At 46.8% G+C, this 22011-nt stretch overlaps 1 protein-coding gene across 2 annotated transcripts in view; it reads right to left on the reverse strand.

Annotated features, from left to right (window-relative positions):
- The window catches only part of LOC8029488 (homeobox protein Meis1), a 356592-nt gene that overhangs the window by 215433 nt on the left and 119148 nt on the right, over positions 1-22011 (reverse strand). For both annotated transcript variants that reach the window (XM_042287647.1, XM_042287649.1), the window contains exon 7: positions 20492-20611. In XM_042287647.1, coding sequence (XP_042143581.1) covers positions 20492-20611 — 120 coding nt within the window. The remainder of the gene's footprint in view (positions 1-20491; positions 20612-22011) is intronic.

Here is a 22011-nt window from a genome sequence, read left to right on the forward strand (position 1 = left end):
AGTAATGTACAGCACACCGAGTGTTTTGTGTTGTTTTTTTGTAAAAGAAACGTTTCATTTTGAGTTAGTCTTTTCGGCACACAAAACTAAACTAACACACAAAAACGACCATTCTAAGACCGGTTTCAGTTTCTTCGCATGAAGAGAAATTGGACGGCTATGAACATGCTTACTTGACAGCGATGCAAAGTGGTCAGTTTTCTCTCGGACATGCGCGCAGCCGGGGAAACAAAGGGGCTAACGGATTCGCTTATTTTCAGTTAAGCGGCCGCCGGAAGAAAAATGCCGACTCGCCGACGTTTAATTCCACAAGGCGGCGGCGGCAGATGTTGATGACACGTGGAAAGCGCGCATGCGCCGTCGGAGCCTTCAAGAGACGCTTTGCATTTCCGACGCTTGATAAGTGGGCAATTAAGAGTCATTAGAGCTGGGATAACTCGTTCTTCGCGAGCTTTCGAGGCTTCAACAGCTGCATACGGCCACGACGGGACCACGACTCCGTTCGCGTCACCTAAGTTGACAGTGTAATGGAAGCTACGTCCTCCTTCGACCACTCACACGTCCACCTTCCTCCACGTGACCACGGTCCCTACTTGCTCGTACTCACGCGCAGGGAGCGGGTTCTGGTGGTGAATGGGAGGCGGTCAATAGGTCCGGCCTGTAGCATCCCCCAACACTGTCGGCTCGAGGGTGAATGTTATGTGGCCGCTCCCACTTCTACGGTCTTGGTCAAGTCCGTCAGCTCAGGAAGTTCGCTCAAGGGAGCCCGACTCATTACCGTCGTCAAGTGAGAGCAGACAAACAGCAAGATGACTTTGGTTTCCCGAGGTCTCTAATCTCGGAGGCTGAAGTGAATTTCATTTACATTGTTCTCTCCACGTGTGTGTGTGTGTCTGTGTGTGTGTGTGTGTGTGTGTGTGTGTGTGTGTGTGTGTGTGTGTGTGTGTGTGTGTGTGTGTGTGTGTGTGTGCGTGCGTGCGCGCGTGCGCGTGAGTGCGTGTGTGTGTGTGTGTTGTGTGTCGACGTCTAGGCAGAACTATTGCGAGCCAACGGCGAGGGTTTTTGTACAACGATACAGCTAGATAAGGCAAAAGGAATTAGGATGTAACAATCGTGTGAAACTAGTCAGATTGCTGTGCGGAAATAACGATTTTAAAGAAAATCGTAAATGTCATCTCAACTAGTTTTCTCGCTAATAAAAGTGGGTCCGTAGTAAACTACAACTGTATTAAGAATTATTCGGGGGCCATTTGTTACGCAGGCTACGCCGACAGGTTCGGTGTGGCGTACTTGGCGCGGCCCGTCAGCGACGCGAGGGACCAAAAGCGTCGCCGTGGTCGAAGTTCGCGATTGACCGAACCATAGCTTCTTGTACATTGATAAGGCCTGCTCAATCGCCGGTTCACGGCGAGGAAAATCCTGCCAATCACGACTAGGCAGAAGCAGATCCCGCCAATCACGGCGAGGCATATCCTGGCCATGACGTCACGAACGGATAGCACAAGAGGGCGCCACCGAAACATCTCGGCGCAAACAGGGTGCCTCCTTTCCTCTTCGCCAGTCACAACAAATGACTAGAAACCAGTCAAAACAAACATGCCTCGTCGAAAAACAAAAACAAAAAAAAGAAAAACATTAAAAAGTTATATACACCGAGGTCGGTTGTGGAGGGCCGGCCGGCCCGACACGCTAATAAATTACTCCGCTCAAACAGACGAGCCTTCCCTACAGCGACGTCTGGGAAAAAGACCGTCTGGAGTTCGTCTGTCACTGTTCCGTCTGCTACGGGTAGTTCCGGTTGACTACTCGCCGTATACGCCACCGAAAAAGAAAATAAAAAAAAAAACGAAGAAAAAGATAAAAAAGAAAGGTGTGAGAGAGAAAAGGTTGGCAGTGTCGTTTGCTTCGGTGTAGGGAAACAAACGAGCAGGCCAGTTTACACATAAATAGACACGCGCGAGTAGGCAACCAAAAACGTATGCACGTATACAAACGCACCACTAAAGATAAAATAACTCAAAACGTACTGCCGCACGGACGCACTCAAACACGTTGAAACAAAAAGTATCCCCCCAAAAAATGACAATAAAAATATTAGAAAAAAAAGGAAAGAGTCGCCGGAGTACGAGTAGGAATCCCGCGACCCCCTTCGCTACAAAGTTTCATACTTTCAGGCAGCACGAACACTTAATCTGGCAGACATTGAGAGATGGTCGAACCAGCAAAAAATCGTGATTAACTGTGAGCCTAGAACGGAACAGCAAAGAACAGATTATTTGTTTTTTAAAAGGTGAAGCTGATGGAGAACCTCTTTCCTGTTTTTGCTGTTTTCCTGTCAGCGTTGTTTGTTAATTATCACTCACTTGGTGTCACCCACTCTTGTTAGTATGTTGCCATAAAACTTGTTTTTTTCTTAGTGTTTTTTTTTCTCTTCTTTGGCGGGTGCTCGGTCACAAACGAAGGAGACGTGAAGGGGACGAGACCAGCGAGAGAACATGACGGTAGGTTGTAGGTCACAGACAAAGTGACGGCTCAGAAACTTGACATAGTTAAAAACCAAAACAAAACAAAAAAAAGAGCAAACTTGGTCACACTGACACAACGCAGACTGTTTGCTTTTTTTTTTTTTTTTTCTTAGGTGTTAAGAAGTTTTTAGTTGATCATGGACCGAGCTGCCTCCCAGATTGTATCCATTGGTTCTCCCAAAAGCTACGCGGGAACGTAGACGCACTGGCTAAACGTGTGCGCTGATACGGCTATCGTCTAATCTGCGTGTCAGGATATAAACCTTTCCCCACAATCCCCTTTTTGGACGCCGCCATCTTTGTTCTATGGGCGATGTAACGCGTTCTCCGAGCATGCGCGGTGGCTCTCTTCTGCGAAATATGAGACGCCGCGCAATGCGTCCACGGTCCAGTGACTCGGCATTTTCTGCCTGGGTGATAAGCGCTGGAAAAGTCTATAAAGCGCGGAGAGACAGGAACAACAACCCCGTACACATGCGGCGGTGTACGTAATTTTGGACAGTCAGCTGGGGGGGTGCTACCTAGCTGGCCGCGGCCATTGGCCACACGTCCCGAGCATGCGCAGAGCTTGTTATTTTTATACGTCACGCGATTGAATGGAAGAAGATGATCTTTAATTTCTACTTTGATGACTTGCCCGGTAGTCAGTCGGTGACCGTAGTTTTGCCACGTTGGGAACATTCGTGCATAATCCTTATTGTCCACGAGATGTTTCAGTGTCCAGGCCTTATAGTTTCTATCTGTGACGTCACTAACAGAAGTACCGATCGCCTGCAAGTATGCCGATGGTGTGTGTAAAAAGCACGGTGGAAGTTTACAGTCATGGGGAAATTGAACTAACACCGTCAAACTTGACAGTCTGACATATTCCTCTCATTCCCATTAATAAGAGTAGAATGCATCATTAGATTCGAGGTATCATAGTGAGCGTTTGGCAAATCCTGGAAGACCGACCACAGCGACGCATCTGGTCGCGCAAATCGCCAATTTATGTCTGACGTCCGTTAAGCACGCTTCTAGTCTTCTACGTGCGCCCATAACTGGAACTTTCGTCAAAGTTGAAGCACTACTACCAGACCTGTGTCATCCGCAAGAAAACTCGGAGGCAAGAATAAAATAAGACGTATAACGATTAAACAGGTTTGTAAAGTACTAACTAGTTTGTAGCTCGGTTACTACATGCTAAGCACTATACTTCCCAAGCCTGGAAGGAGTAAAGTGTGGTTGAAGCCTGCGGGGCCTGGGGGATGTCAAACTGGCAACTCAACAAGAGGAGGCAGCGGCCCGGGGGGGAGAGCATTTCAGTTTAAGGGGGAGGGGGGGGGGGGGTTGGCACGGAGGAGGGGGGGAAGGGGGCCACAACGGGGTTTTTAAAGGTTCGTTTGTGCTTTTGAGGAAAAGGGGGGGGGGGGGGCGCGAAGTTTCCAGTTTCCTGTGAGAAAAAAACACTCCGTCATTCCTTATGAGGCTCGACAAATGCCGCGGGGGCTGGGACGGGGGGGGGGGGGGGGGGGGGGGGGGAGGTCTGGGTGTGGGAGGTGTGGGGTGTCATGCGTTGTAGCGGGGACCGCGGGACGAGGGGGTTCACGACGGGGCACGGACTCCGTCGCAAAACGAAGGCATAAAGCGCGTAGAAGAGAAGACTTCTTCCAAAAGCAGCAGGGACTCTCCCCCCTCCCCCTTCCCACCCCCACACGCACACGAAGGGGGCAGGAGAAAACTTTTTGTACCCCCCTCCCCCCCCCCCCCCCCCCCCCCCCTCTCTCGTCTCCTTCTGATGTGGTCCCCCCGCTTGTACCCCCACTTCTCTTAGCACGGGGTAGACCCCCGAAGTTTCCAGAAATAGTTGGGGTAGCTGTCTCTCTCTCGAAGCATGCTCCCTCCGCGCTGTTTTGCTTCTATACTTGTATATTTTGTCCGCGTTCTGCTCTCGGGAAGACCACGCGGAGATATTTTTGTTGGTTCCTGGATCCCGGAATCGGGCAGCGCCAAAAACCCAGGCGCAGAGAGCTGGATGAGGGTACAGCGTGGAAGAAGAGAGAGAGAGAGGGAGAAGGGGAGACGGTGAGTTGGTGAAGGATAGGCGAGCGACCAAAAATAAGAGGATGGTTTTCGCGTCTCCGTGGGCAGGCAAGCGGGAGCGGGACGCGAAACAAGTAAAAGAGGTTCGCGAGAGAGTCTCTCGTGGAGAGAAAGCCCGTGGAGGAGAATGCGTCCCGGGGTGCGAGATAAAGATAAAGAGGCGGGGAAAAACAAGAAGCCCTCGGATTAAAATTACGCATAACCATCAACATCTGCAGAGCAACACGCGGATCCGGAGTCATGCGGCTGCAATGGCGCTGTTGTAGGTTTCACGTCACGCGTCACGTCACGTCATGTCACGCCTTCACCAATAGTTACAAACAAGAGAGAACGGCGGGGAGACTCTTCAGTTACGAAAACGAAAGAGTGGCCTTGAAGACGATACAGACGAGCTCGAGACGTAGAAGAATGTAGGGAATACTATAATCCCTGGCGGCCATACTTGAGACCGCGGCTGATGAGCGCCCGCTGACGGAGATCCTTCAGAGTTCTTTTGCAACGGGCAGTCTGCCGGTTTTACCAGCCTATCAACGTGAGCTCGTTCCGAGCACGGACTGTGGAGAGCACGCTCCCAAATATGGCATCCACCCGTGTCGTCTGCTGCATCATCTTTTATCTCCCTCTTCTTCGTTTTCATAACTTAGATACCGGCGCGCTCGGCCATCCACGTCCTTGGTTGTCTTGGCTCCAGCCGCCAGCTTGCCACCCTCGATACACCCCCGGACTCTCGCGAATCCTCGAGCGTACACGCGCAGCCACAGTATGCAAAGCCTTCGGTCGTGCCGTGAAGTACGACCGAAGGTCGCGGGCACCAAAGGAGACGTACGCCTTGCCGTTCCCATTATGATAGTGACTAAGGAGAGAAAAGTCACAGTGTTGCAGTTTCTACGCCGCCTATAGTGTGGTCCAGCACGGGACAGATGTTTGACACAAGCGCGGCGGAAGTGTTCTGCCGAGGGACCCGTGTTTTGACTGATTGAAAGCGACTCCGAGCCGAACACCGAAGCAGCGCTCGAATCCAAACCGTGCCCCGCGCTGGCCCTCGGAGGTCACGTATCAAATTCAGCACAACGACCTTCTGTGAAGAAGGTATTGACAATTGACCTAACGCGTTCCGAACCCAAACAAACAAACCAGTTAAAATACAAATATATATATATATATATATATACATATACTCCAGTATCCCTTAAAAAACCACAAAGAAAGAAAAAAACGGAATGTAATTAATTATCGTCGCAAAACGACAGGAAACGCAATGTACTATATAGAAATCGCGCGACAGACGGGGGACAAAATCGAAAACACGCACGAGAGACAAGATTTGTGTTGTATACCACGAACCAATACCAACTTGCCCAATTTTCCACCCTTCAATAAAAAAATACGTCCGTATAAAAAAAGAAAGTCAGTCCGCGGGGAAAAAAACGCGAAAAAAAGCGTACAAAACAGCGGCGACGGTGTGTGAGCGTCAGTTTTCGCACATGTGTGTGGAGTGCCTGGTCTCCCCATTAGCAATTTTTTTTCCTGTCTTTTTTTTCTCTGTCATGTGTGTGTCTGTGTGCATGCATCGTCAGGGCGCAGTGTAGCTGAAGACGCGACAGATGCGGGCTTCGTCGGGAAAGGGGCGTGGCCGGGAAGATGAGGACGACATCCTCAAGATTCCAGGGTCTTGGTCGTTTCCTGTTGTCGTCCGGTCAGCGCGTCTACGATCTGGGTCTCTAAACCGCACCCTCCTTTTTATTTTTAGTCTGCGTCTAGAGACCCCTTTCTTCAACGTCACTGAGAAGCTTCCTTCCTACCCGTTCCACGAGAGTTGTATTAGATCCTTCCAATAACTCGATAACGATACGATGCATCTGCAAAAGTACCGACAATGTGTCGGCTATTGTTATCGGAATCATCGGAACTAGCTACCGGGGAATTTTAGTAGACCGTTTTGATGACTCTGATAAGGACCCCCGACACTCCGCCGACACCTTTGCACACATATCGTATCGTTATCGGGGTTATAAAAAAAAATCTACTAAAAAAACTCTCTAGTATCGGGTACCGTTATCGGAACCATCTGAACGATCTGCTAAAACTCTCTATTCTAACACCGATCCCCGATTCTGAGCAGGTGCCATCACGCATGTGTGGAATTACTAAATATATCGGGCAAATAATAACTCCCGGGAATAATGGAGAGTTTTAAACGGATCATTTCGTTAATTGCATTGTATCGTTAACGGGTATCGTTATCGCGAAGCAAACAAAAAAATTGCATTCCTAAACTCCCGATTGTTCCTTGATATCGGGACCATCGGGAATATCGGGGAGGATACAGGTTCCCATGACTCGTCGAACTGCACTCCGTATAATGATGTCTTGTATGTGTATACAGTTTGTGTCGGAAACTACACTGCTTTGCGACTGTATATTAGGACGCGAGGTGTGCTTTCCTCGAGATACGTATAAAAACATTTTAATAATAGACATTCACCCCTGCCATGCGTGCCGGGTGTTCACAGTCTCGTATTACTGCCGTGCGTTCCTTTGACCCAGAGTGCCATGTTGCGTCCTAAGTTAGCCTGTTTCTATCTGGCTGCACAATCACAATCCACTCCGACGTCTCCCCGGACTTACAGCTTTTTGGAGTAATTTTGTAATCATAACATTACTTGTATCGCAAAAATAATAACGAAAGAGAAATCTGATTACCTTTGGAAGTACCTAGATTGCTCGTAACCGATACTATTTTCCCCTCCCCTTTCTAATGGGGGTCTTCCGTTTCTACAAGTTTCCTACCAAAGAAACCTCGAACCACGTCTCACGACAGGATGGTCTACCAAAATTGGTGTATCGAGGAGATTAGTAACTTGTAATTCGATGATTCCAAGTCAACATTGAACAGTATACAAAAGTCCCTTGCTTAAACCGGCAAACATATCTGTCATTTCAAAAATCTGAAAGAATCGGAAAGGTTACGGTTACTTTTGCAAGTAATGGCCAATTATTTTTTTTCTGTCAAGTAATCGAGTAATGTAACTGAATACTTTTTTTTAACCGAGAGTAACTGCAATTGTAATCTTTTTTTTTAAATAACGTAGTACAAGAATGCTTCTGCCTCCTCCAATTTCATATCGGCCCCTGACCTTACAAGACAAAAAAAAAAAAAAAAAAGGAATCCTGTTAGAAAATGTACCTTATGAGATGGCTCCGCACGCGTTCTGTTTATTTTACATAAATAAATAATGACAACAAATACGTACACCTGTGCGTACGTAAACCCTGTCCTTTTTTGATGAACTTGCGTACCACTAGTCTGTACAAAGTGTTCACGAATTATTGTACACATTTTAAACGATTATAACGCAACATTCTTTTGTTGAAATGCGTGTACAAACGTTTACAAACTGCGAAAGTTTGTACACGTATTACTACCCTCGTGTTCCTTATATGAAATGGCATCCCGTACCACAAGTTCGTCAACCTCATTCTCGCTAGACAATAGATATGATTCCCATATCTCCTCTTCTATCAGTTCAGTTAATTTTATCCCTAAAGCTCTAAACGAAGGTAACTCGAGCAGCTCTCCACAACGCAACAGCGTTAAAGCGATTTCCTCCTTCATAAAGCGATAACTAAAAATTAAAAAAAATATATGAAGAAATTGTTACGCCATTTACTTTGCCTAATACTTGGTTTGCTGGAGTTGTCTGCCACACGTACGTTTCTCTGCTTTTCCGTGGGATGAATACGGCAGCATGAAAGTGAGACGAATTAAGCCCAATATATCCCCCGACCGCAGCGGGTCTTTAATCCCCGGGGTGGCTAATCCAACGCCATCCAGGATTAAGCTGGGGACCAGGGAGAGGGAGAGGCGGGTTCACCTGATATCCCCGTTCTCCTCATCGACATATTGGCTCCCCTTGCCTGCAGGCGTGCCCGATAACCGCAAAAGAGGTCTCGTCACGTGTGCTAACCCCCACCAACCCCACATCACATGGCACTGAGCTACGACGTGCATGCTGACAGGCCGTGATCGTGGCCGTTGCCATGGTCTAGGAACATTTCTCGTTGACGCGAATGACTCACTGAGTAACCGCGAACAAGGCCATTAGCAAATGACGTTTCGGGTGACAAGATAATCACGAATGATAAGATACGATTTATAAATGACATTTGAAAACGAACATGAATACTAAAACATGATCCGAGGCTCGCTTATTTCGGCATCAATCCACATTAATAATGGTCAGACATAATATATATAATTATCATTGTCATTGGAACAGTACGTTGGCTCGAGGAGCCTATCTCCGATCTGGAAGTTTTCCCGCTGCACTTCGCTGTTTATCGTAAGGATGGGAATGGAAACGGGGGGGGGGGGGGGGGGGGGGGGGGGGGGGGGGGTGTTTTTGCTGATGTATGGAAGGTTGAAAAGTTCCTTGGTAGAAATGAACGGCTTATCGTGCGAATCCGTTTGGCGTCGAGTCTCCCTTGCTAACGGTGATAATCTTGATGTGGGTTCATTCTAAAGATTGCCATCAAGCAACACGAACTGTATTTTTTCTTTGTATAACGCCTTATCTGTGACAGAAGCATGTTTTTTTTTTTCTTATCGGTAGTGCTTTTAATTTAACAGATATTCAATGGACAGAACTCAAACCGTCTGCTTCTAACTATGCTGGTACATACTCAGCATTTGTTAATCTTGTCAATGACTATGACATCCATTAGTTTGTTACAGAGCCTACGAAGATCGGTTCTAGCCGTTCAAGTGTTCTAGACCTTGTGTTCAGTAATCGTGCTTTGGCGGTCTCCGCTCTTGTCATGAATCCCGGGAATTAGTGGCCATAAGGCTGCTGTTGCAAATTTGTCTGGTTCATTTGATCACAGTGTTTCCTTACGTCCTGAAACAGTGCGCTTATTTGACAGGAGTGATTACGCTGGTTTTGTCTAGTAGACTTGAAGAATTTTACTCGGAGTTTGAGGAAATGAGCGTGACAGGTGACATTAACTTACTGTGGAACATATTTAGGAATAGAATAAAGACTCTGCTTGATATTTTTGTTTTATCTAAAATTATCATATCCAAGCGTCGTCAAGATAAACCAGGAGTGGCCAAGCTGTGGCTCTTCGGGTGTTAAAATGCGGCTCGAGGCTCCCTCCCTACCCCGCCCTCCTCCCGGTATACGAGCACTTCCCCTAAAAGAGAAATGGAGCGCGTTTTAAAAATTGAAAGACACGTTGTAGTTTGATAGTCTTGTGCTACTGCTACCTTACGAACAGTTGGACTGCTTTTGACTCGGATAGATTGAAAGTAGTTCGAGTTTCGTTTTTTTTCTCGGAACAACTATACCACAACCACCGACTCGATGAATGTACCCCGAACAGAACCCCCCTCCTTCCCTCTCTTTCTCTGTCCACCCGTCAAAGAAAAATAATAATGTACGCAAAAAAAAGAATAGCGCGGAAAGTGTTTGGCACATACAAAGAGCATTGGAAGAAGTACGTGCTACCAACTCTAATTTAAGTGCCACCATCCACTGTTTCCCCGTGACTTGGCAAAGAGGGAACTGTACCGTCCCTACGAGCCAATCGTTGCGCCGGAGGGAGACACGTGACTGCACGACACTTCACTACTTGCCTGCAGTCCTGCCACAGTCACGGGCATAAGAAAGAAAGAGCAAAGCCGCTTTCGTGCGAATTTTGGGTGAGGGAAAAATTTGCGAGGGGGACAAAAGCGACGTCTGGGGCACACAAAAGAGGGAAAGAGGGGAGTCCCTTCTGTCCCTCTTTTCCAACTGCTTGGGGCTACGCTCTCGTCCCTGTCGGTGGGAGCTGTCACGTGCTTCGCCTCCGTCGCTCTGATAGGCGCGAAGGGGCCGTGACGTTCGTTCCTTGCCAAGCTACGGTGAAACGAAGTTACAGTCAAGTAGTGACAGCTTCAGAAAGGTGCAGTAAGGGGGGCGGAAACCCGTAATCCTGTTCGCACGCTGATTGGGTAATCACTCTCGCGGAAAAATGTCGATGGCATTCGTACGGCGCTCTCCTCCCCCCCCCCCCCCCCCCCCCTTCTTTCCCTCACTCTCAACTCCCAAGAAAGTCATTTGCGTTCTTTCCGACTTTCGAGCCACGGAGAAGTCTGGCGAGTTTGCTCGTTCCACTCTCTCGCCACCGACTCCTCGCGTCTCCAAGCACAAACAAAAGAGAGAGAGAGAGAGCGAGACCGTGCAAGAAACGTTAATTTAAATTACCTCCAACAGAGCACACGCTGTCAAGCGCCCGAGGTGTATACCAAAAAGGCTGCTGCTAATTGCTTTTTTTTCCCTCCTCGCTCCTTCCTGGCTTCATTCATCCAACGGTCTCTCCCCGCGTTGCCCGCGCAGCAACTTTTTAATTTCCTCCAACTACAGCGACGTATCGCGGCTCGAGCCGCGCGCGACAGCGAGATGAGACAACATGGAGGACAAGACGAAGTGCCTTCTTGGCATGCAAAAAAAAAAAAAAAAAAAAAAACACACTTTAAGAAAATAAAAGCGTCTACGCCCCTGCAAAGCAGTTGGTAAAAATCTACGGGGGAAGCTCTGCCAATGACGATACTAAACATATGTAACGGCAAAAAAAAAAAAAAAAAAAACAGTCTGCAGAGGTTTATCGATGAAATCCACTAAATTTAAGGGTTCTAAGGACGCTGTGCAACTTTATCGTTGAAGCTTTTACTCTAAATAAAGTTTTCTAAAAGTTTGTTATGTAATTTTAATTAATAATTTCATTGCGCAAACTACGCAAAAATAACCTGGCTTGCTCCAAGCAATGGACAAACATATTGCCTTAATTTCATCTCGCTAAAACGCACTAAAATAATTTTAAACCGTGGCTCAAGTTACGTGGAACGCCCTGTATATATACTGTGTCTCCCACGTTGTGTGTGCGATGCTAATGAAGGTAGACGTGCGAAAGCTTGCAAAACTTGTAAGCGCACGCAGAGGCAAACGAAAAAGAAGGAAACACAGATGATAAGCGCTTACGAGCTTCCGTGGTTGTCTCTGTTTGCGCTCGTGCGTTTCCAAAATGCATGGTGCCACCAACTAGCAGAACAAGTCTCGTTAAACCACGTGCAAGAGCGTAGCCTACGTTTGAATGAGACGAGTTCCAGAATACGCTACTCTGAAATTCAAAATAAAATAATTTTATGCCAACAGCGGATTATCTTGTCAACTCAAAGTTTTACAAAACAATTATTCTCTTCTTTTCTTCTTTTTCACAGTCCGTAAGCTTTAAAAGTCCTCACACACCTCGTGCAGTTTTTTACGGTCATTAATAGAAGCAGAGCTGGGCGATTGATCGATTAACCTATACCGATTAATCTATTAATGCTTTAATCGCGACTAATATATTGAACCGGTTAATCGGACACATTTTGAGGAGCCAAAAAGAAGTCAAATTGAACGCTTTCACCACGCAGACGTGGATGAGAACACCTCTATGAATGGCACAGCTTAGGTGATATATTAACCTCCCGTAAACTGTAGGGGCAAGGTTTGTAGCTCCAGATGAATGCAGAAGGTTACGCGTATTGTTCGAAAAGAAATGCACGATTGAACACGACCGACAAGGCCGACGAGACATGTGACGTCACGATTCTCATTCCCCCTCCCTCTCGCTTCGTCCCGTCGAGCTGGTGAACCGAAGCGGGGAGGAGAGAAGCGAGGCCGCTTCCCCTCATTCTCAACTGTTCCTGGAAGATCGTGACGTCGTAATCCTCGCTTGATCGCGCCCTTTTTTTCCTAAAATACGGCCATCCGTTTGAGATGTCGATGTATGAGCGATGTTTTGGAGTTCATAGCGTCCCGTTTAACGTTTCTGAGGTCTTATTTTGCAAAATCCAAATTTTGTTTCTGTACCCCTTTAAGCTTAAGAAACACCGGGCCTTGTAAGTTCGGAGCATCTCATTAGCGCTACAGCAGCCCCTGAGATTAGGGCATTAGATGATAAGAATTACAAAGAAGGAATCCCGAAGCAGAAAATGTAAATATACAGGTTTTTTTTTAGGCTCTACAGATTTGTTTAAAAAAAGAAGAAGAAAAAAAAAAAACCGTGGGAAATGCAATAATGCGGCTGGTTTATGTAGGTGAGTTAAGCACCGTTCACACATTTGCAACAAAGTAGGACGAATTTAAAACCTCTCGCGACGTCTCAGGACTGCGTGCGCTGCTGCGGAGCTGTTCATAAGACGTCACAAGAGGCTATAAAACCGGTCTTGTCTCTCTCGGTCGTTCTCAGAACTTTACAAGTGTGCGAACGAGCCTTTATACGACAGGGGGACATAAGTATACGGGAATAATCGGCACGATAAGTCCGCTAAATTAACCCAAATAAATTGATTAACTTTATGACTAGTAAAAATTAACATAGTTCCAATTGGAAACCTGCTGAGCGTAATCAAAAAGCACAAAATTGGTCAATTTGGGAAAGGCTTAGAGCGCGCGGGAACAACGGTGAAGCGCTAAAGTAACCACTCATGCAGCAAAAACCAAACTACCGACGCAATTTTTTTTCTAGTTATACATGTTTTTTTTTTTTATTGTTAGCCTCGTGCCCATTACACGAGTGCTAACTTAAGGGCATTACCGCGCTTCACACGCGCTCAAGGTCTTTCCAAAAAATGCTGATTTCGTGGTTTTCGATGACGCTCAGACAGTTTCTAATCGGAACCATACGTCCATTTTCACGAACTAAAAAGTTAATTAACAAATTTTAGTTAAGTATTTCATTTGTCGTGACGATTAGCCCGCTGTATTATGTCTTCAGGGCCGCATAACTCACCTGCACAAACCGCATAAGTGTAGCTTTCATAGCTTTTTTTTTTCTTTTTCAAACAAATCTGTTAAGCCTAAAAAGAAAAAAAAGGAAAAAAACCTGTATAATGGGCATACCCTGCGTAGCTGTGCGTGACTACAGTAGCGAAAAGAAGAACACAACCCTGCAATAAATATAAGACGCGTCGCTGCACGCTATCAGTTCTGCGATTCTCCGTTACGCATGAGTTTCAAACAAAAAGCGCTGCAAACTTGATGGAGCAACCCCCTTATTGACGGAGACGGAAGTCACGGAGCGAACCGGACCGTGAAGGCAAGCAGAATGGAATGCGGCCGAATCGGTGAACAAATTACGCTAATAAAGCCTGCTGGATATGCCGGATTAGACCGTGCGCACACTCATTAATATATGTCGGCTAAAACGACGGGGAGAAAAACGACGCGAAGACGGAATTGAACGAAACTATGGCTCCAAAAATGATTACGATTATCGTGCAAGGAAGACGATTCTCGGGTTCGGGGCAAAGCAATAAATCTAGTCGGAATAATCAACAGCTTTAGGGCAAAGGAATAAAATATATGACTGTATATCGAACAATACGAAAATTAAAGAAAGTAACAGGAATAGATTGATGTCACGAGACGACACGAGCTGTCTTGTACAGAGGAGGTACCTGCGTCCTCTGAACTCGAGTTATGGCGGCATCACGCATGCGTGGAAAGCTCAGTGAGATCGGTCTATTCGGGAGAACTAATCATCGCGAACACAAATAACGCCCATCCTCCTGTAACACGACTTTAAAGATTAAGTGTTTGTTTGTTTGTTTTTATCCGCAGTACTTGTTCGAGGTGCGGACACCGGCCTGGGAGCCAGTTTTTGGTACCTGCCCATACGGAAGCAGATTTCAGAGTCCTGATCTATAATTTACAACTGGTATATACCAGGAAGCGCCTTAACTTATTTTCATGTTTACCAGGCTGCTCGGAAGAAAAGAACACCGTGCTTTTCTCAAAGCGTCTTGGACTGAAGCCCATTGTTGTTGTTGTTGTTGTTGTTGTTGTTGTTGTTGTTTTCTTGCAATAAAGATCTTTTTCTCTCTCTCTCTCTCTCCGCTCGAATATAGATGCTGAGCCAAGATGTCTAAAATTTCGTAACTCCACTTTATCTGACTCAAAGGTCATCACCGAATTTCGAAAAAAAAAAAATCCATTAATAAGATAGCGGAATCCTCGAATGCATATAGCATATGATCGCTGCGTCTGATATCGGAAAAGGACCCCGTTTCCTCGTTGAAAATTTCAGAAAAATCACGTATAACTTTTGTATCACGAAACGGTTCATTCTTAGACTTTGGCCCCAACCGCTACTAGCTCCGTATATATGGGCCGAGGTTCAGTGTTTAGCAATGCGTAGATTCTTTTTTTTTTTTTTTTTGCTGTTGTTGTTTTGCGGTGAGAAAAATTGGGTTTTCTTTTTCTCTAAAGCAGAGACGGTATAGAACAACACGCTGTTTACAAACAAGTCCCTGTTTGCCCACACCAAGCGTCGGCACTGCGCATGCGCTGAAACCGGATTCGCCTGAAACAAAACACAACAAAACACGCCTGCACATGCGCCGTACCAACCGCAGCGCCACCGCAGCGGAACGCCTCTTGTGCGCCGCCATCTTTGCCCATGCTCGGCTGTGGAACTGGTTCTGGGTGCAGCGTAGCTCTCTCTAGCCGAATATGAAACGCCGCACATGCGTCCACAGCAGTCCGGTGCTTTGGTCTTTAGTGAGAAAGGTGTATATATGGTGCCTGGATGTTTGCTCACTGAAAGCCCAAGCATGCTCAAACAAAAGTAAGTTATGTTCAAACTTCGTGATTCGTCGGATACTTCGGCGTTCCTATGCGGAGAGCAATTTCGTCTGCTTCTTGCGCAGGAGTTGCGATGACGTCAGAACGATGCGAAGCTCGGATTGGCTTTGATTGAAAGGATAATGAGTAGACCTCAATGCTCTATGCCTCGCAATATGCCCACTATTTTTTCTTTTAATCAGCCAATAAGAGCTCGGCGTTCTGACATCATCGGAACCCCCGTGCCAGAAGCAGACGGACTTGCGCTCCGCATTGATTTTTCGGGACGCGCCGCCGACCCGCGTTTCTTAAACTGACAGCTACCATAGCGTCACCACCTGGATGGATGGATGCTAATGGCTGTACCCTTTGTGACTGACGGTAGCTTGCGCCACCTAGCCGAGAAAATAAAAGGGAACGCGCAGACGAGAAAATAAAAGGAACGCGAAACCGACCTACGTTCGGTTAAATTAAAAGTAACGCGTTCCGGCTACGTTGTGTGTTACTTATGAATTATTAAATTTTACTGTTCCGACGTTGCAGGTGTCCATCAACGCACCTGTAAAATTTCGACGTTGGAACAGAAGGCGTGGGGGTTGGTTTTTTTTCTAATCTGGGAATGCTCGCGTGTGGAAAAGAGTGTCAAAATTTTGAATGTATGGGGAATGAGTAGTGCAAGAATTCAGAGGCTGGCGCCTAGAAACACGGAAGAAAGATTGAAGTGTAATCTTCGTTAAGTCTTGGGAAGAAGACGTAACCAGTTACGTAACTGCGTTACCAGTTACTCCAAATAAGTAACGTAAGTACGTTATCCGTTACTCTTTTGAAAGCGTAACCGACCACGTTACTACGTTACCGAAAAAAAAGGGGGAAAAGGGAGGGCGCACGTATCCAGGTAAATGAATTCGGAAATTACCTCGAGACAGCGATAACCCTGAGTGAGTGTGTGCGTTTGTGTGTGTGCGTGTGTGTGTGTGGGGGGGGGGGGGTGCACTCTAGGGAACAGGACGGGAATGGAATCCGCCACCACAGAAGGAAAGACGAGATGCTGCCGGGGGGACACCACGAGAGACCGGAAGTAGTTCCCGCGGTTTCTACGTCCGGTGTCGCCGAGCGGCGCTATTTCCGGTCGGTCGGCCGACGAGAGAAGACCCGCTAGCCCCAGCCAAGAGAAGCCGAGCCAATCCGAGGCAAAAATACAAAAGGGGGAAGAAAAAAAAAAAGATATCGACGATTTTGAGGGCTCCCCTCTTTTTGTTTGGGTGCGATGGACCGCGATGGACGCTAAGCGGCCACTTCAACCAATCCAATGCCGTGTGGGCGTGTCGTGACATTTAGAAAACGGAGAAACGAGCTGCGTAGCGCGCAGGCACGTGATTCTTTTACAGCATCTGGATTGGCTGGGATGCCGCGTAGGGTCCGTTGCGCTCCATCTTAAGATGAACAAAAGTATAGCCGTGTGTATGTGTATGTATTTGCACTCGTGTTTATAAGTCTGTCTGTGCGGCTGTATCGCAATAAAAAAAGGGGGAACAAGAGCAAAAGCTGGAAGGTGAGTGTGTTTGTATCAGTAAGAGGCTGCGTATGCGAGTTGGGGTTGAAGGGGGGGGGGGGGGGAGTATTGGGGGCCGCTTCGGCGAGCTGTCAAAAGCGCGAGGCATAAATTTCCCAGAGGCTTGAGTTATGACGGAGGAGCCGTGCGGGAGAGAACCCCCTCCGAAACTGCGTACCTAAATATTCGGCAGGCAACACTGGAAGTGGGCTGTGGAAGCTGATAAGAGGTTGGCAACCGAGTCACACGAACACCCCGCCCCGTGCGAAACTGGGGCACTCGGTGGAAAAGAAGGCGAGGCTGATGCGGGCTGCCCCGTAAATTTACCAAACTTGTGTGGTTTTATTTTTTTTTTTATGTTCGGTTGCACATTTTGCAGTGCTGTGACTAGGACCAAGGTGTGGTATTTAATATACCCGTTTTTTCCCAACTGTTGTGAAATAGAAAGTTACGCCTCGAAACATCAAGATGACAAGATTGGCGTTTAGAGGCCATGTTGCCGCGAGATTGCGATATTGAAATGCTCGAGTTAATTTCATACCCTGCTGCATCTTGTAAATGACCCGAGATCGTTATAGTAGAACCTCAACTGTCTACGTTAGATCGCTCGTACGACACGCTACCTTCATAAAACTGCACCATAAGCTAAATCTACACATTGCTTTCCCCGGTCATCCTTTCATAAGTATTTTACTCTTCTCGCCAAACATTTGCTTGCTCCCTAGTTCATCCAGCACTGGCATCGAAATAGTATACCGCGGCAAGATATACTCAAGCGAACACAACTCACTCTCGCGATAAACAAGATTAGTTAAAGGGATTGTCCGGTCAAATTTTGTATTGGAGAAAACAATTGAATTTCATTGCTATTGCCTCGAGGCGCATCGTACGTGCAACATCTGAATTTTATGTGGCCCTCTGAATGAGTAATACTGCCCCAATCACATCCTAGCGCAAACGATGTTTTCGTTGGCAACATTGGAGCTCTGACGTTACACAACGCGAAGCGAACATTTGCGTCTCGTTGTTTGCCTGCGAGTGAATGGCGCAGCGTGCTTCGTTTTTGTTGTTGCGCTCGACTTGTTTCGTGAATGGGTGAGATTTTTGTTGCACGGTTGGGTGCCACAACCACCGGGCAGCACGTGCGCGCCAAGACGTGACGTTCCACACTTTTTCGCGAGACGTGTAGTGACGAGCAAAATGGACTGTCGCCGTGCGCAGGGACTGGATTCCCGTCAAGATCGGGATCCCGCTTATGCAGCAATCATCTCACGGAAGAGAGCTACGAGCTGAGCTCTAAGCGGACAGAAGGCTCGTAAGCTGAGGTGTGATGCCGTGCCAACGATATTCAACTACGTCCATCCACTCCTCGCCCAAATCGGATCAATCGGTTTGATTATGCGGCGAAACCGAAACCAACAGCTAGGCCATCTAGAAACGATGCCATAATTTGTATTTAACACGCGTTCAGCCCGATTCTGTTTGACCCGCGTGTGAAAATGAAGCGTGGCTACGATTCACCAAGCTCGTCCAAGTCAAGTGACGACTTGCATTTGAAGGATTCGGCGTTTGCCTTCGACCCGCGGACATCGCCTCCGAGGGAACAACCCGCTGCCTCATCACCGATTCAGTGGATCCGCCGATATCTGTACCCAGATGCCGTTTCGTGTACCTAGGTGCCGCTTCAGAGGCAAAATCTGAACCCTTTACGTTGCAAGCGCTCCTAGTTCGATCGGTGGCCGTCGCAGTTGTGTTTGCGGGAAACAGCATACGTTTGCTCGAAGCTCATGGCTGTTTTCGAGTAATATCCTGCTAAAAGGCGCGATTTTTGTTGCACACGCTTGGGAACTGCATTAAAAGGGATTATATCGTTCGAAACAAAATACAAGACATCCATCGACCAACGCCTTCTATCCCGACCACCCGCGTTTTGTGGCGTCACGCAGTAGCTAAGGATGTCAGCCATTGACACTGGCGAAATTCGGGGTGCAGTTTCGTACATACGCTCATGACATGGTTTAATTAATAAGGGGAGATTATATATCAAAATAAAAGTGACGTTTGTCTATATGACGGCTCCCTCGAAGTAACAAGCGCAAAAACTTAAATACTTCCGGTTTCGACCGGACAATCCCTTTAAGAAGCATTTTAAAGCGAACACCATTGGTTGGTCCCTGCCTTATCGCCCATTCTCCCTTTCCCAAATCTCATCTCCCGCCTAACTCTCCGAAACAAAGACGACACAATATTCCCCATTACAGGGCGGACAAACGCGACTCCCTGTGTTTCATCAAGTCCTCCAAAAGGGTGCGCCTTCAGTCCACACTCCGTTCCACCATACGCTGGACCGCAGCGGGTGCTACGAGTCACGCTGCCAGCGCTGGATTGGTTGGCATGGCTCGTAGCGGCCGTTGCGGTCCATCGTCGGGTGAAACCCAGTTACAGTCTCAACACGCTCCTGACGCAGGGATTTGGCGGAGGCCAAGTGTGCCGCTGCCTTCTCCGGGCTTAAAACGGACCAACCCCCGCACGCGGCTCATTTGCATAACAAGTGGGCTGCACTCTGAGTAAACAAACATCCCTGCACGTGTGTGTGTGTGTGTGTGTGGCTATGGGTGTCGCGCATTTCCTCGCGGGATGCAGGATGCAGCTCTCGCGTCGCACGCTCACGACTTCACCGACTGTCAAGTTAGGCTTAGTGCGCGCGGACTCATTTCTTTTTTTCTGCACTGTCACGCTGTCTCGGTTCCCGCGTTGTTTATTGCTCCGGCGTTAATTTGGTGGGGCGTTCGTCGAAACACCGAGCTCGTTGCGCGTGCTGCAGCGCAGCGATCTAACGAAGAGCTTTTGTCGCGGCGCGCGCGCAGGGTTTCGCCCGAGGTTCCGACTTTTAATTGCGCCATTGTTCAATCGTGGCAGCAGGTGTTCAACGTGGGCTCGCTGGGGGCACGTTTCGTGGAACCACGACGATTCACGCCCAGATTTCACGGCGACTGACGGCCTCACAAGAGGCGTTTTTTTTTTTCTTCTTTTCTTTAGGAGACTGCGTCGAAGAGCCTCAATCAAAAGGGATAGCAAGAAAAAGAAATGAGTAGACACAATTATTTGCGTTACCTTTGTCTCCAAAGTCCTATAATGCGTGTAACGCGGTATTTACGGAGCGATTGTTTAAATTACTTTTAGTAGACAAATGTCACGTGGCACCGTGACGTCATGTGACATGACGCCACGCGATGTGATCACGTGACAGACGTCACGACGTCAAGTCGCGATGTCGTGTTATACCATGACGTCACGTGATACAACATCACGTGACATCAGGTTACATCCCGCCTTGACAGTTGACTTCTAAATCGGTTGTCCTGGCATGCCCTGCCATGGACTATGCTCGAGCGGACGGATGGGCGCACGAATGGGCACATTTTTGGGAGTACTGTCGCGACTAGTTATGACGAAGTCCTGTTATAACAAACTCGGTTATAACGAAATACCGATTACAACGATGCGGTCACGATTTTCCATTCCCTTTTGCACTCCGTTATAACCGAAGTCGGTTATAACGAAATAGCAGATATAGCGAAGTGGTTTCTGATTCCCGTTGACTTCGTTATAGCCGGTCTCGACAATAGTGTGTTTCGTTACAAAGCATTCTGTACTTCAAGAAAGAAAACGAGGACACTCACCGAATTTGTGAATTTCGGGAATTGCCAAGCGCTCCCACCCACGGTGCGCCGATAGGGACTGTGGCCATCGACGACACTGTCGTCGCCCGGACCGGGTTCGATGTCCTCCATGCCGTACCCCTGCACACAAAGAGAGAGAAGGATGAAGCGTCTACAGAACGTGTGGCAAGGCAGACTGCTATCCGCGGTGAACGCCCACCAATGGTGGAGAAATAAAAGGGAAATATGAGGTGGGCGATCTATCGGGTGTGGGCGCTGGTTGGGAATTTCGCGATAACCATTTACGTTACTGAGGAAGTGTTTCGTTCAATTTCCAATATCTAACCCATTTAACCAACTTTCTGGAACATTCCGTGGAATAAAATTTTTCAAGTAAATATTAAAAACAGATCTAATTGACTTGCGTTCTAGGATGCACAGGCAATTACAGTCCTCGATAACATTACGATCTTTTGTCAGCAAAAAGCATAAATAAATAATTTTGTAAATTTAACCTATCGAATCCAATGAAAAAAAAAATTATGGATCGAGCCGCGGAATAAAAACTATACGCATTCAAAAGTTCAAGTGCTGCTTATTGATATTTAATGACTGTCTTCTAAAATATTCCCGGGGAACATTGCGATGTTTGTTGTTCAGTTGAAACCATCATTTTAGTGTATGCGCCGAAGCGTTGATGTCCAAGAAAGTTTGAGATGAATGCAGTAATTCGACTACGGTTACAATCACCCCAACAAACCACGTTAGTCTTATCTGTCCCGAACGAACATATTATTGCAACGACAGCAGTTTGCAAAACGGACACAATAACACTCTCAAACTAGAGGATGTGGATATGACAGGAACAGTAGGCAACAATGCCACAAAAGTGCAGTAAGACCGCAAAGATATATGACGTCACAAAATCATGTAATGAAATGTTAAAAAAAAAAAAAAACTATGATCAAAAATATACTTTTGGGAGTTCGTAACGATACTTCCTAAGCCATACTTACGACTAAGACAATTTTCTTCAGAGCTGTAATTTGTATGATAAGATGATACCGTTCGATCCCGCAAAGTCATAATCGTTCCTCGTACAATGAAACAAAGGGGAGGGGATGTACTACTACAAGTTATGACTAAGTTACGAGTTTTGTTATGAGAATATTAGCAGTAATAAATTGATTCTAATTTATTTGAGCGTTTACGCAAATTCCTAATGTAATTGTATTGCCGTGAATCAATTTCTTTATACTAATCAATAAATAATTGAATTAAACTGGTATTAATTTAAGAAACATCGTACTCTATACGTATCCTAACTATCAACTACCTGTAAAATATAAATACTATTGACAAAGGTGTACAAACGGAAAACATCGAAAGCTCTGGGTAGTGTGCTCTAATAATAAAACTTTCGTAATCTTTTTTTTTTTTTGGTATTTTTATTGAATTTTACACATCGCCATTATCTGAGCAAAGTTGAAACTAAAATACATCTTACGCTTCACTCCGCTCTCCCGTCTATCAAAGGTTCG

The sequence above is a fragment of the Ixodes scapularis genome, unplaced genomic scaffold, assembly GCF_016920785.2.
Source record: "Ixodes scapularis isolate PalLabHiFi unplaced genomic scaffold, ASM1692078v2 PGA_scaffold10__122_contigs__length_95168666, whole genome shotgun sequence".
NCBI classification, from domain to species: Eukaryota; Metazoa; Arthropoda; class Arachnida; order Ixodida; family Ixodidae; genus Ixodes; species Ixodes scapularis.